General features: G+C 40.2%; 1 protein-coding gene across 11 annotated transcripts in view; it reads left to right on the top strand.

Annotated features, from left to right (window-relative positions):
- Positions 1 to 16,499, top strand: part of LOC106855662 (poly(rC)-binding protein 3-like) — a 501,269-nt gene that overhangs the window by 438,330 nt on the left and 46,440 nt on the right. For all 11 annotated transcript variants that reach the window (XM_088171732.1, XM_088171723.1, XM_088171749.1 and 8 more), the window contains 3 exons: positions 2,399 to 2,552; positions 15,910 to 15,933; positions 16,031 to 16,063. In XM_088171732.1, coding sequence (XP_088027858.1) covers positions 2,475 to 2,552; positions 15,910 to 15,933; positions 16,031 to 16,063 — 135 coding nt within the window. In that variant the 5' untranslated portion in view covers positions 2,399 to 2,474. The remainder of the gene's footprint in view (positions 1 to 2,398; positions 2,553 to 15,909; positions 15,934 to 16,030; positions 16,064 to 16,499) is intronic.

The following is a 16,499-nucleotide window of genomic DNA, read 5'->3' on the forward strand; positions in this document are numbered from 1 at the left end:
TTGAGTTATCTTTGGCAGATCAAAAAATGCTGGGCTGTCAGAGCCAGGACATTTCCCTCAGCAAGGAGCAGGTGAGCAGCATGAGACTATTCCCTTTCCAGTCTGCAAACAACCACAGTCATCTCCTCTGCTCCATGCTCTGAACTTGTCAGAAGGGGCTGTCATGGTCATACAGTTGCAGGTTTTCCCCTGTGTCCTGGTCTAATCTTACACAAGTAGAGTACAGCTGATACCCTTCTCTGCCATTCCCTGAGATCTGCCTTGGAGTGTTTTCCTGTCACCTTCTTGCGCTCACGGTGAATCAGAGACATGGCCAGGCTGCTTCTGTTTTCTGCCTTCTCACCCAGGCACCTGGCTTCTTGTCTCCCTTTCTCCAGTGAGATAGGGAATATGTAGTGTAAGTGATAAGCCTAAATGTGAAATAAATGGATTTAAATCTGCAGCTGTGGTCTTGGTGGTGGAGCACATGGTATTAAATACCTTGAGTCCATGCTGGGTTAGGGGAAATCGGGAAGGTGGAATGAGGAGTTTGAGATGCTCTTTCCTACTTTTTTTTTCATCTCTCCTGAGGCATGTCTGCCACTTATTCTTACAGTCACTGAAGGCACAGGAATTCTCTGTGGCCCTAGTATTCCTGCAGAGGCTTGAGAGAAAACTCTTCCAGTGTATTTCCCAGGGGCAAAAAACATCAGGAGTGGCTTGGCCACTCACAGGCCATGGCTGAAATGAGAAGTTTCAGCTTCAGAGGAGTGACTTGGTGTGATGGTCTTCATATAACACACACAGGGCAAAATGGGTAACAAAGAGAAATTTCAGTGAGCAAATTTAAGCCATATAGAGTGGAGAACATTTTTCCACACTAATATTAAATGTGTGAGACCATCACTTTTGGAGACCAGATGTATGGATTCAAGAAGGCATTAGACAAATTCATGGAGCTGTCCACCAATGGCTGTGGAAAATGCAGGTCTGGAGGCAGCCTCCCAGGGTGCCATGAACCACTGATTGCTGGCAGCTCAGTGAGTCCATCAATAATCACTCCACACGTTCCTTGTGCTCTTTCTTTAACCATTGTTGTCGATTTCTCTCACACATAACATGTTCAGCCAATGTGGCCTTCACTTTGATCTAGTAAAATGCTTAGTGTCTCTTAGGGTAGAGCTTAATCAAGTGGTGAAACATCCTCATGATACTTCCTCCAGAGTTTTTAGGAGAATGATCCCCTAGACCTTTCCAATTGTTTAGTCCCATGCCTGAGCAATCTTGGCAAGGGGAGAGCAGCCTGCCACAACAGTGAAACATGGTTGTACACTCCAAAACACAAAATGGGTGTCCCTAGGAGTGCTTATGAGCCAGTGCCCTATTTATATAAAATGCAAGGCAAATTTTTGGGAAGCCCAAAGATGCAAAGCTAATAGGGTTGTTACAGAGGATGGCTAACAAAAAGGGATGGTTACTGAGAGGCATAATGCCTAAGGGTTTTATGTTCTATAAGATAAGCCTGAAAAGGACAAAACTAAATAAGGAGTCACTAAGCCTTTTCTACTACAGAATTTGCCTGCCCTTGGTAATATTGCTTCCTGCCCGTATTTTTGTTTGTGCTGATAAATGTCCTTGCATTAATAAACTCATAATGCATCTTGTTTATCCCTTCAAAGCCAGCCCTTGCAGCTTTCATTAGCATTTTAGGATATTTATGGCTTTGTAAATGACTGAAAATCTGCAATTTGTCATTAGGAATTAAGAAAAATCTTCCTTCCACTTAGGGCTGAAGCTCAGCTTTGGCCTTTGAGGGACTGAGCCACCTCTGGGCCTCATAGACAAAAACAAAATCAGACAGTGCCCAGATTTACAACAGCAAGTGGCTCTTAGTTATTCAGATGTCTTTGATAATGTGTCATCCGCTGTTGCTGGCAGGGATCAGTGTTTAGGCTCAGAATTAATTTCTCTCTAGCTAGAGAGAAAACAAAAATATCTCTTCTGCAAGAGCAAAAAGAAAAAGAGGTGATAACGAGGAGAGAAATGAAAATAGCACCAGACACATGTAAAAAAATGCATGTATAGATATGTGTATATAGCATATACACACTGCAGAGGTTAACAAAGTGCTCTTCAGAAGAAAACGTATTTCACTCTGCCATGCTCTATACTTTCAACTTTGAAATACAGGAAGTTAAGAAAATTTTAAAGGTTTCAAAAGGGAGTTTATCTTGTAATTGGTGAAGGGCTAAAGAGTTGGATGGGGAGGGATAATAATCAAAGGAGCCTTTTCAGCACTAAACTGTAGTCCAGAAAATCAAAGGAAGGAATGTTAATTGGTTTGTACAACATGATATTCTCAGTTGAGAGTAGCTTCAGCCACTCAATGGTACTTTTTCTTTTTTTTCTTTCTCTGTAGGTTTATTAAGTGACTAGAAGAAAAAAAAATAAAGAAAAACGAAGCTACTTTCAAGTCTTGAAGATACAAGGCCAGGATGAACACGAAGGACGGAAAAGTGTCTGAAGGAGGTCTCAATGTCACTCTTACCATACGCCTTCTCATGCATGGCAAGGTGAAGCATTTCCTGTTGCCTGTGTGTTGAGTGTGTGTGCAGTTTCCAGCAGAGCCTGGCAGTAACATTGACTGAGGGTCTGCTCCTCCTCCACCTTGAGTCAAAAGCACCATTGCCACGGCCAAAAAATCACCCCCTGCTTTTCAGGGAATCCTGCTGAAGTTCACAATGCAGCCCGAGCTCATAGAAACAAACCCTGCCTGTAAGGAACCCGTTTTGAGTGGATCCAGGGGCAAAAAAAAAATTCCATTGATAGTGAGCCAAATTGGGCAGACCCTTGCAAGAGGCTGACCTGCATACAGCTTGCCTTTCTCAGCATTTTCTGGGTTTTGCAGGGTTTTTTTAGGATAGCAGGACATTGACCCGTGTGAAATAATTGCTACAGAGTTGCTGTCTATTTCTATTGAATGCAAATGGGGTAGAGTTCTTCATTATTCTGGTGTAACATCTCATCAGAGTGAGCCCCCTGATATGCCGGGGATTTGTCCAGGTCCCTGTGGGTTTGGGTTGCAAGGTTGACTCTCATTTCCTTTCTGTCCAGTGCAGCACTTAAAGCATGCAGATAAGTGGGAAATCTGTGCCATAGACAAAGTGCCAATTCAGCATTGTCAGACTTTACAGTCTGGTCACTGCTTATTTCACATCGACAGATCATAAAGTGGGCTTTTAATTAAAAAACCACATTTTATAGGTTTGTTTGTATTATTTACATCAAGCAACTCCAGGCATTTTTACGTTTAATGAATGAATGTTATAGAAAGGAGGTGGTTTAGTCTCTTCTGTAACAGGGAACAGTGAATATATAATGCATTTTATTCTGGAGATCAAATTTGTATATTTAAATCTAAAAACTATTTTTACTCCTAGAGTCTATTTTTATAACTAAAATACTTTTACATTTAAAATAGTGGATATTTTAAACCTATGGCGTGAAAACACATATGATATACCCATAGCACAAATAGGGCACTAAACTATCTCCCATTCTATTTTACTTATGGAGAAGTGTGAGGGGGTACAGCTTAAGTTTGCAAATTAAATACCTCAGAAATTAGGTTATGTCAGATCAAATTATGTTTTTTCTCAGAAATGATCTAACCATTTTGTTTGATTTTTTTCCCCCTGAAATATTCAGCTTCAGGCAGGCATCTGGTGTGTAAATCTGCATCTTAAATAGGGATCTGTCAAACAAATTTAATAACACTCTCTCTTACAAAACCCACCTAAAATCTGTACACATGCCTATGCTCAAAATTAGGTTTTCAGGGTTGATTCTGCTGGGTTCTGGTCACAATCCAAGAAAGCATTTGAACACATACTTATCCCAATGGGTATAGTCCTACTGGTTACAGTCAAATTCCCATGTGCTTAGGTGATGGTGTCTTGGGCTTTTTTAATCATTGTCAGAAATTGTCTGCTTGTTTCAGAATCATGCCTTTAAAGCAAAAATTAAGTATCTGTCATTTTCAGGACATTTTATTGAAACTGGGGGCTAGAATTATTGGGATTTTTTAAAATCAGAAATGAAATAAGATAAAGTTCATTTTCTCTATTAAATATCATTGATTGTGTGTGCAACCACTTTTAATAATAATGGATGTTATGTGTCCAACCTTCAATGCATATGTAGCCCCAAGGGTCTAAATTAAACCCACAAAACTACAAAGTTCAAAATTTACCTGGATCTATACCATGCTTCCTCAGTTAACAAGGCACGATGGGTATTCTGTTAGTTCCACTATGCTCTAATCATGTATCCTATTGTGCTTAAGTATTGGAAAGAGTACAGTAAATCAGAATTTATTTTGGTGATAAAAGTCAGACACTTTCCGTTTCTTTGATGTCATTTCTGTGGTTTAGAAATAATACAGAGGAAAGAATGATGTTTGAATCAATATGAACTCAGTGTGAGAAGGCATTATGAAAACTGTATGTGCCTCTGGAAAAGAAAAAACACATTTCTAGAATCTTCCTTGAGATTTGTTGTGGTAATGACATCAGTGGAAATTGCTGATCTCTAATTAATATTTCTAGACAAAAAAGTTTGTCTGGAAGCAGAAGTTGGTCTGTAAATAACTGGTCATAATTGGAAGAGAAGAGGGGAAGTGAAAAGGTTTTTAAAATAGCAGAAGCAAACTGGATTCAGCTATTTTTAAATTGAGAGAATTTTAATGTTATTTATTAATGCATTGCATGGAAAAATGAGGACCTCTTCCCACTAACCTTAACTCTCTGTGTCTAAACCATTATTACTAGTGTACCTTTGCATAGGGAAGGCCTATGTGCTTTGTGTTGTTTGCATGCATTTTGATTGGAAATCCATAACTTGTGCTACTGTGTTTGCTTATCTTAACTGTAAGTCCTGCAGACTTAGGAGATTCTCAGCATGTACTTTTCATGTGCTTTGTGTAGAGGCTTTAAGTCAGGAATGGACATCTTAATGAGGCAATTAATTGTCAAGAGTGGACATTTAATGGGGCAATTCAGGTAAATTCTATACCTGCAGAAAAATTAGGATTTGCATGAGTGGACAGACCTCTGCAAGATGGTAATGAATAAAAAAACCACCACAACAAACAAATTATGTGTCAAAACCAAAAGACCTTATCATGCAGTGAAAGGAAAATAGGAAGAGTCCTGATCTCTGGGAGAACCAAGGCCAGTGTCTCTCCAGTGCAGGTAGGACACCAGTAATCAGCACCTTTGCTTTATCTTGCACTGGGGAAAGGAGCGTCTGCACATCCAGCTGAGCTCCTGCAGGGCTTTGTGCAGCCTCTGGCTGAAGAGGCTGGGATGGCCCCTGTGAGCACAGCCACTCAGCCACAGCATAGCAAGGTTTGGGAGCAGCCAGCTGGCAACAAGGTAAGGCACAGCCTCGATATTCTCATGGCAGAAAACGTGGTGTTAAGGGAGCAATTTTTTTATCAGTGGAAGTGGAAAAAAAAATTTGTGCAGGCTCTGCAAAAAGCCAGCCACTGCGAGGTATAAAACATTAACCTTAGGGTAACCTCAGTGTTTCCAGGGCCTGGTATGAGAAGTGTCCTCCTGAGCTGGGACTTCAGAGATTTTGTGATGATATAAGATGAAAGGCTTATTTTTTTATCTTGTGCCATGTTACATCAGTGAAAAAGTTATGATGGTGTTACAGCCCTGAAGAGAAATCATGAGCAACACAAAACATTTGTCACATTTTCTTGTGATGAATTAGAGGGCAGGTATTGGTGAGGATGCTGCAAGGGCAGTGCTTAGGCATTTCTTGCACCCACAGAGAAGCAACTGTCAGTGTTTGTAGGAAATCTCAAAAGCAAGATTAGGAAAAACTTGTTACAAGGATGTGTGAGGAGGGGAGGAGGCTGCCTGGCGTACTGCACCATCCATCACTGAAGGTTTCTAAGGACAAGTCAGACACAACTGAATTCATCCTGTAAAGCTGCACTTGACAGGCACTGCAGCCTCTGCTGCTCTGCACCTTTCTGACTGAGTTACCTGAATGCTGCTCCAGAGAGGTCAGAAACAGAAGAGTCTTTTGAAGGGCCTGCAGTTGGGTACATAGAATATGTTAAATAATGCAGATACGCGTTTTCATCCTTTATTAATGAGAAAGATGCACCACATTAAGAAATAAACCTGTTTCCTACATTTCAGTAGAGGAAAACAGAATATGAGTTGAGGCTGTTTACAGTGCCCTACTTCTGTATTTTCCATCTGGTTCTTGCTGTTTCTTGAAGTAAAATAAGTAAAATCACTGTGTAGGAAAGAGACATGAATGAATATGGGTATTCTATTATCTTTGTCTACTTCAAAAGTATAATTTCTGGGCAAGATTGGAGTATTGCAGGGATTGCAAGATTTCTGCTTCCAGCAAAAGCAAGAATAGCAATATTTGCCCAGATCAGATCAGATCAGATCACTGCTTTGGAAGGGTGTAAAGAAGACAAATGGAGTATGCGTGCATGCATGGGCAAACAGCCCCCAGCCCTCAGAGCCCTCTGTATGGAAAGGCAGAGCTCAAGCCCCAAAAGAACTGTATCTTTTACTTTTTCTTCCTTTTTAAATTTTTGTCAAGATAAAAATTCTTTTGGCTTTTTGCGTGTTATGGGGTATAGGTGTAGAGCTCCATGTTTCCTACCATTCCTTGCTCACCTTTTGCTGACTTTTCTATTCCCATAACTTGTGGCTGATGTTTTTTCCTTGCCTACTGCCACAGGTAATGAGGTTGAAAGACTTAAAAATTACAGCCTTGCCCACAGGTATCTGGCAACATACCTTAGCACTTGACATCTGCAGTGGTCTTGAACTAGGTTTGGTCAATTCATGCCCAGAAAGAAATAACTGTTGAAAAAGTACCTATTTTGACAATATTAGATATTATCAAAACAGATATTAGATAATTATTACATGTATTAGATAATGATTACATGATTTTGGACTAGTTTGGTTTCATACACAGCCAGTGTTAACAGGCTGATTAAGACTCTGGAGACTCAACATTAAAGTTTAATTTTAGATGTGGATGGTAAAGAGACTGTGCCAGTAGAAAGGTCATAAATCTCAGGAAAGCAGCTTAATGGAGATTTAAAAGCCAGGTCCATGAGGTGGAACAGGAGAAAATGTTCAAATGGGCCAGCACAGAAAGGGCAAGAGGTCACAAACCCATTATGAGATCCACCTCCATCTCATAGTGGTGGTGCAAGAATCTCTGCTTCCTCCCTCTGAGGCAACCCTGCAGGAGAAATAATGCATTGTTTCCAAAGGCACTGTGTGAACGTGTGCATTGATGAAGTCATATTGGGTGCAGTGAAGTCTGCAAGAAACCAAAGTAGAATGTAGTAATATATTGAGTCTGAAGAATCTTTTAGAGAAAGAGAATGGAGTTCAGCAATAAAATCCAAAATGGATTAATGAAGTCAGATGGTTAGGAAGAACAAGGAAATAATTTACAGGTAGGATGAAGGAGTGAAGGGAAAAGTGGCAGGGAAGTAGGACTCTTGCCAAATACTGAGAGGTGTTAATTGGAGAGTTGAGGCAATTAAGTGGCAAAGGTAATTTAGAAGATACATGTTCAGTGACATAGGGAAATCTGGAAAGCATAAAAAGCTAAAAAGCATCAGATGTGGCAGTGTCTAGAGAGTGGCACATTTGGGATCTTCTATGTTGGAGAGGAAAGCTATTTCAGCAAAAGCATATGAAGTTTTGGATGTATGGCATTGGTGCATCATGGGGCAAAGATAAGGTAATTACCTTACTGTTCTTCTGGCAGAATCACACCTGCAGTTCTGTGCTCAGCAGCAGGTGCCACATGTGTGAGTGATGGTGAAGACAGAGAGGGAATTCACAGAAAAATAACAAAAGTTTTAGGAGACTGAGGAGACTGTGCCTAGCTTTCTTCAAATATTCTCAGAAATACATAGAGAGAACAAATGTTATGGAGTGTAGTTATTTTGAATGCTGCAATTGCTTGTGGCTGAAAATAATGGTATAAAATACTATTTAGAAAATGAATCTAATAAGGGAATCCTAAGAAAAAAAATCCGGTATTGAGATTGTCATTGAGTTCTGTAAGTCTCCTATGCAAAATTTAAACATGCCCAGTAATGAGTAGCACATGTACTATTAGACTGTATAATCTGCATTGATGGAGGAAGGATATGATGACCAAGTGGAGCTTTTCTTTCCCCAATACCATTTGTTCAATGACGCATTTCTCGTTCAGCAGCAGTGAGTTAGAAAGATGTACCTGCAGTCAGATGTTTGAGTTTGGACAAAACCCTATGAGTGCCTTAGTTTTTAGGTGCTAAACTTCCAGTACTTCCAGCTTAATTTTACATTCCCTGAGGAACTCAGGGTGCCTTAGTTCAAAGTTATTTCAGCAAGATCAGTGGGTGACTTGTGGCACTGGAAGTACTAGTTACAGTGGCTTATATCCAGTTTCAATGGTGACTTTCAGACATGTTGGTGATTACTTTGTGGTGCTACATACAGAATTTTCACAAGAAAAAGAAAGAAAATTTAGACTCATAAAGCGATGGCTTACACTTAACAGCTCAAATACAGAATAAAATCATTAAGAAAAATTACATTTTTCATTAGCAAAGATAATACCATTTTAGCATCAGGGATTTCTTTTAGTGGCCACTTTTTTGGTGCCTGCTTAATAGCCTCCCTGAGAAACCTTAAAGCAAGTACAGAAAATTATTTTCCCCATCTTAAAGGTAATTACCTTCTTTTCCATTTTTTGCTTTTTACTTAGTGAAATACACAATGCAACAAAGTAACTTTAAGAATCACCTTGTCAGTAATCCAATCCAAGCCATAAAATGCCAATCAAGCCAATGTTTGTTCTGTTCTTTCCAGTTTCCACAAACACTGTCAGGATATTATGAGGATTGACTGTCCTGCTTATTGCTATTATAGTTCCTGTTTTGTTAGCTTGCATTACTGTGATACCTGAGAACCCTGGTCATGGAACAAAACTCTGCATGCAGATGCGGAACACAAGAAGGATCTCTTCCCAGTGTTTTTGTAGGAGCAGGCAAGATACTCTCACTAGTCTCAAAAATCAGCAGAAAGGAAGAGAGAGAGTCTCCTCCAGCCCCTGGCCACTCTGCTCCTGAAAACAGTCTCCATAGCTGAGTGTTCCCACTTCTACCAAACAAAATCTCTTCATCGGTCCATCACTGTAATCAGCTGAGATTGCAGAAGGCACACACCCTACTCAGTGCTGCTCCTTCAGCATCTCAGGTGCAGGAACAAGCACAGGGACAGAACTGGTTTTTGGGTTGGTTTTGTCGGGGATGGCTGGGACCTTAGGTGTGAAATTGAATGTAAGCTGGCTACCCATCTGCTATAAAAAAGGAAAGGAAAAATGCACATTGGCACAGCTGCCCAAAAAAAGTTAGATGTACCGGCAGAAGATGCTTAATACTAGAATCTCCATCCGAAAAACCGTGATTTGTAGATCTCATACACTACCATATTTGTTAGCATAAGATCTGCCTCAGTAAGGAAGGTGTTGGACTGCAATGCCTTTCTAAATTAGGGCTGTGGACATCAGACTGTGACTACTGAAGCATCACCTAGGAACATGAGATCTCCCATGTCAGTGAGGCTAATCCCACATAATACCAGAACACAAATCAGATGCTCCGTTTGTCCAAGGTAACTGTTTTTTCTCTGAGGCTGACACATTATGTCATGTTTCCAAAAACTGACTTTTCTTCTGGTCTTTGAAAAATGCTGATGCCCCACATGCTCCATGCAAACGTGTTGTTCAGAATGTCTTTGTGGATTGTGTTCTTGGGATCTTCCAGACAAGCATATTCATGAGTTTAGTTGACTGTTGGCAACTCTGTCCTCAGGTGAAGGTGAGGAGAGAAAGAGTTGAGTTATGTTATGCCTCTTTATGGATGGGAGAAAGACAACTGCTCTAGGTCTAGAACACTTTATCAGCACAGCTGTCGTGTGCTGTTGCCAGGACCCCTCCTTGTCCCATGACGAATGTGTCTCCCCACCATGGAAGGCTGTATTTCTTTCCTTTCAAAGCTGTTCTCTTTGTAGACTCCAGCCCTACTGGTTCTACCTTGTCCTTGCTTTATAGAAAACAAGTTAGCATGTTCAATCAGAGTATTGCCTGAAGGAATTTCAAGCTTTAGGATGGAGCCTGTGCTGTGTTTTGAGGAGAAACCGTATATTCCTGTATTATTTCTTAAATGTATTTTCCTTCTAGATGTGGCTTTATCTCAGGGATCCTGTGAAGTTTTTGTTTCACTTGCCCCATAGCACTGATAATAAAAGCTGCATGATAATAGAGCAAGACCTGTGCGTTCCTATGCTCCCACAAAAGTTACTTGGTTTTGTTTTGATTTTCCAGGACTCAGTAATTATTGAACCAACCTCACACTTAGAAAAAGTCATGGAATTTCACACTTTATATTTACAGATCAAAGGTTAATCTTTAAACCAAGGTTTGTTATCATTTGTTAAGCCTCTTGTTTTCTTAATATGACTGATTTCTTTCTCTTGTTATTCAAAGGACACACCAGATAATTGACTAGGAAATAGGTTTCTTCTACAGCCACTTTTATATCTTTGTTTAGTCGTTCTTACCATCAAGAGTCCTGCAAAAGCCTTAACTCACATGCATTTTTGCTGCCACCTTTTGTTCTGCTGATGCTGCCTCACCTTCACCACAGATGATGCAAAATCTGCAGAAATAGCTTTCTACTCTTTGATGAGTCCACCACTTCCCAAGTGTTTATTAAGAATAAAATTCATTATATTCTTGTGAATAAAGTGGACAAGTAATATTATATGCTACATTTCAGCATGAAAGAAATGCTGTTTTTACCATTGCTTTTCCTCAAGTTTTCTGCAATGAATTGGCTGGTTGGTTAGCAATATACTTTACTGATGCTGGGCAGTCTCCTAGGGTTTGTTGGTAAGGTTCAGCTTTTGTTTTATCTATTTGATTGGAAGTTTCCTACTAAAAAAAATCGTAATGACAGCTCACTTCCCCAGGCTTGAGAATTATCTTCTTGAAATCATCATGTGGATTTCAAATTTTCCTGGGATTTTCCAGAACAACTCTTTGAGCACAGGTGTGAGACTCTCCTGCTTGAGATGCGGTCACTGGGTGGTAATGCCCTTTGGAAGGCATTACCTGGGCTGGGTACACAGCACCATCTGAAACTCAGGTCTCTGATGAATCTCAGTATAGGCACCCCAAATTGCTGTCATTCCTTGAATGAAAGTTGATACCCATCTGTTTAGTGCCTGAATGTGTATATTGACTTTAAACACAAATAAATATACCTGTGTGTGTATGGGTATGGATCAGTGGGTGTAGGCAGATACATGCAGTGTTTTGAGTCATCCAGCATGGATGCTATGGCACAGCTGCTTCTGGAGGTTGGGTGTTTACACGTTGAGGCCAAGGAGCCTGAGTAGTACTTCTAGCTCCAACATCAGTCTGCCAGATGGGTTGGCTTGGACCTGTCTTTCTCCCACTGAGTTTTAGTTCCCTCCTTTATAACTTATTTTTGTGCACTTCTTTTTGATCTGCTGTTGAAATGTGATTATATGCAACTCAGTAATTGTTATCATGTAACTTTTTCCGTTATATTTACATGTGGATGGTTAGTCAATAAATCAGTCTGAAATTGATGATAAATAGTTACTGCTGGCTTATATTCCTGAGCACTGGAAAATAGCAAATAGTTAGTTGTTAGTATATTGTAACAGGCAATTATTTGCTAATGCAGCTAAATCAAACACTTGTCTGACTAGCACTGAGGCTGAACTTGACATCAGCTATAGGACCTCTCTCACCAAACTTTCCATATGTAGTGTCAGTTTAGGCTGCTTCTACTGCAGATGAGAAAAGCCAAAAACCCTTGGGAGTACACTTCTTCCCTCCCTTTTTAGGAACAAAATATCCTTCATTATCTCTCCCTGGACTGCAGTTGGTTTCCTGACTTACACTGAACTCTTAACTTGTAATGAACAGATATAGGTGACAGACATCTTATGCACGTAATTACAGCATATTTGGTGTCTGGCAGATTTAGAAACATTTTCTGAAGAAAATAAAGCCATTAAAGTGATCTTGGATAGAAATAATGCTAAAACTTGAGTATCATAAAAATGGTGTTAGGTATCTCATTTAGCAGTAAATTTATTTCATGTTGATATAAGAAACTGTATGAAACAAATATTGGGCTGTATAAAGAAACATTAAAGGTTTGGTGCAATAGCTTCAGTAGTCTGAAGAATGAGGTGAAAAGAGTCGATTTAATCTGCTGCTGAAAAAGGTTTCTCATCATAATTAAAGACATGATCTGTTGTCACCAGTACTTTCTAGGAGCTTTCCTAGAAGAAGTGCCGGAAAAGTCTGAAATGGCCCATTTAAAATCTGTGTTTTGTATTTTTACCTGTATTCTGTGGGGTTTTTTTCCAGTAATTTCTATAAAGCAAAATTCTGAAAAAAGATCTGAAATGTCAATGTAAAGTTAGTGCTTATTTTTTTCTCAGTGGTATTCACAAATTAGTTATTTCACTAATTTCTTTGATAGCTTATACTCTGTTGATAAATAACAAGGTGATGATTGCTCATGTAGAATTCCCATCCCCACTGAAATCCAAAGTAAAACTCACAGAGAATTCAGCAAAACAAGCAGTTTGAGAATCTTTTTATTTTATGCTTTTACTTGTTTAAATTCTCCTAACTTCCTTGTTGGAAATGGACCATCTTTTTTACCAATGTTAAAAACAGTGCACTGCTTTTCTGTTCCTAAAGCAAAGTTCTCCTATTTCCAAGGAAGATATTTTTGCACATATTACCCGTAACCAACCATTCATTTCTGAAAGAACAGTATTTCTCATTAAGACCCAAGATGATCAAATGGATTTGGACAGATTTCATATTAAGTTTATGCTGACAGAGCCCTGGAGGTTCAAGACCAGGCCTACATATTCTAATGAAACTTCAGGTATACAAAACCTGAAGTTATACCGTGGGCTGAAATATAGTTGCTTGCCCATAGCAACTGAAACAGAATGCTCTCACCCCTAGCAAAAGGTCCTTCTACTTCCTAAGAATTTGTTTTATGAAAGTAATTATTTCTGAAAGCTGGAACTGAGAAGAATGGAAGAAGTTTTTAAGATAAAACTGCCAGATGTGCTAAGTGGTCAGATAGGAACGACTGGACATGGGGGATTCATGAGTTTTGTCATCACTGAGAGCCTTGCTCCCTGTATTGTGCATTCAGCAATTACTCGCAGATTGGCAGAGTTATGATGCTAATATAAAAAATAGTAAGATCTTAAAAATCTGGGGGAACGGGTTTCCCAGATTTGTGTCACTGCTAACAAAAAAGCTGCATCTCATTTGAGAACCTACACAGCATGCTGGTATGGCTATCTCATCCACAGGAAAAGGTGTGACCTAAACCCTCATATTAAGAGAATATTACAATAATTTAGTTGCAGGACAGAAAACTGCAGCGAGCCCTTTCATTGCCATTCTCACAGAGCTGCTCCTCTGCATTGTATGTACAGAGGTGCAGATATCTCACAGTCCCAAATGGACACAAGCAGCTTGCCAAAAACATCCACACAGCTGTGTGAAGTGTAAAGGTCTACTGTACATCGGCCAAAAGAACTGTAGGTTTGTAAGGCAGATACCACTGGAAGATTTGCAGGTCCTGTCTGGACAATATCTGTTCTCAGATCAGTGTGTGCAAGAGTGCAGAATGCCATCTTGAAAGAAGGAAGTTAGAAGAGAAATAAAAAAGGGAAATGGGAAACAGGAAAAGCATAGTTTGAAAATAAACCTGAGAAGGGGCCTCAATGGGCTAAGTAACTTTGTGACTAATAAGGCAATGACTTCAGTGGGTATAAGGCTGTGACTGAAGAATCACAGACTGAAGGTTGAAAGGGACCCCCAAAAGTCTCCAGTTTGATCTCCTGAATAAAGCAGATTGCATTGGAGCAGATTACACAGGACCTTGCCCAGGCTGGGTTCTCACACCTTTATGGATGATGATTCTCTGGGTGCCTCTTTCAATGTCCAGCCATCCCCATGGTGAATTTTTTTCCTCACATTGAGTAGGAACTTGATATTGTAGCTTGCTTTCCTTATTGTACGCTGCAATAAGATCCCCTGTCAAGTATTTTCTTCTTAAGAGCAAATGTAGTTCTCTCAGCCTCTCCTGATGTGTCCTGTGCTCTGGTTCCCTGACCAGCTTGGTGGCCCTGAATTGAATTCACCTCAGTGTGTCCTTGTCTGTGTTGTACTAGGAGCCCAAAACAGGCCACAGTCCTCCCATCATGGTCTCACAAACAGAAGACAAAAGCCACTTGCCCTAGCCTAGCTACACTCCTGCTGATAAAGGCCCCCCTTTGATCAGGAGTGCACTGCTGATGTACTCACTTATTTATCTTGAAGTTCTGAGTTAGGACCCTCCGGACTTTTTCTGCTAAGTCAGTTTTAAGATAGCAAGTTTTTGTCCAGCTTGTCCTGCTGCAGGGGCTTTTTCCGTGGCAGACATGAGGCTTTTCATCTGACTTTTTTCTGCTCCCTGAAGTTTCTCTCAGCCCAGTTTTCGAGCCTGTCCAGCAGTGTAGACTGTTCCCCTCAGTCTGGTGGTGTGTGCAGACTTGCAGAGAGCATAAAGGAACGTATGCCAGAGTTCACTGAAATAAATAACTTCTTCTCACTGAAAAGTCGTCATGTCTTGTGAGCAGGATGTGAGGAGTTGCAAGCACAAACAGCTTCATGTCATAAGCTTATAAACAGCTGGCAAAAATAACTCAAGGTCACTGCAGGTAGTTCTTTCCTGCAGAGTGAAGTCAGTACCACTTTATCATAAGTCCATCACTGGATAGAGCATTGGAGAACTAAAATTTCAAAAATTTGACACGTTGAACTGTGTTCCAGGATGGATCACACTGAAGTGTATGGACTGGGTGGGGGGAAACGATATATCATACATCTCATGGACAGCTCAACCATCTGAGCCAGTCTTTAACTGTAGAAGTAGATTTCACAATCTTAGTATAGGAAAGGAGTGTATTTTCCTTTAGTTGATCTCTCCATCACATGATTGCCAGTCTGATGTCACAGCTGCATGGTTTGTGCAACATGTCCAGACCATTCATTTTAGTGTTAATAGTTTAATTTTTCTTACCTGTTGGTTTTATTCACCAAGCTTTTAACCCTTGGGATGTTGCCAGAACTGCCACATTGTTCCCCTACTGTAAGTTCACAGTCATGCTTCTCAGTATTTTCTTTCCATTGGCAGAAGATTGTGGGAGCCCAGTAGCAATTCCCAAATCCCTAAAAAGTGATTAGCAATTATTGTTCTCTAAGTGCTTAATAGGGAGATTAAGACAGGCCACCAGGTGTTTGCACAATAACATTCGGTAGCATGGAAATTCAGCTCTCACTATTACAAGGCACAAGGAGGGTAAATGCCTGCCTTTGGAGAAACCAGCAATTATTTTGATGTTTGTATTACACCTCATTTTCTCCAGTAGCTTGTGCAGTTCTGTTATTTCTTAACTTTTCATTCCCTGATAGGGATTTGTCTGTGTTTACAGTAGCAGGATTGATCTGTAACCACAAGATCCGTTTCTGTTAAATGTATTTTTCTTGTACGATCAGTTGGCTGCAAAGCTGCATTTTTGATCCATCCCTTTGTATCTAACATGGCATATTTGTATACAGCAACAATGGAATGGAGCTATGCTGCACACTGAAGCTTTGAAATAAATGATAGTGAAATAGCTTAGGAACAGCACAAATGCTCTTCTGTAACAAATCGTATCATTCACGGTGTCTCTTTTTTTTCTGTTTCAGGAGGTTGGAAGCATTATTGGAAAGGTCAGAAAATAACTTTATTTATATTCATGTCAAACTATTGTATATCAGTTCTCTTTTCTTAGCCCAGGCTAACGGGTTTTTTATGTTTCTTTAACAGAAAGGTGAGACAGTGAAGAAGATGAGGGAGGAGGTAAGACAAGCTTTGATGTCTTCACTTGCCTTCCTTTCCAGCTCAGAGAACAGTGAGTTCAGCATGTGCAAACCGATGCTGCCATCAAGCGGGCACATCGTTTAACATCCTCCTTCTTTGCAAGCGGTGGGGTATAAATATGCTGGCCTAAATTAAACATTGTTGTTAATGTGACCTCCTTATCACCGCAGCAGTCTGAAGTCTTTCAATCCCATCGCAATGTGCCTGGTCCTGCCTTATCTCAGGAACAGCTCACAGCGCGGTTCTGTGCATCAGACCCACTGTACTTTCATTAATGTACCAGCATCAGTACTGCACATGGCTTGCCCTCCTGGTAGAGTTTCCAGAAATCTGAAAGCAAGCCTTAGACTGATTCACGTCAAGTTTGAGGGTAGACACAAGCTTCAGCAGAGCTGGAGCCAGATGTGTATAAGCC

The sequence above is a fragment of the Sturnus vulgaris genome, chromosome 1 (assembly GCF_052056855.1).
Source record: "Sturnus vulgaris isolate bStuVul1 chromosome 1, bStuVul1.hap1, whole genome shotgun sequence".
In the NCBI taxonomy this organism is placed as follows: Eukaryota; Metazoa; Chordata; class Aves; order Passeriformes; family Sturnidae; genus Sturnus; species Sturnus vulgaris.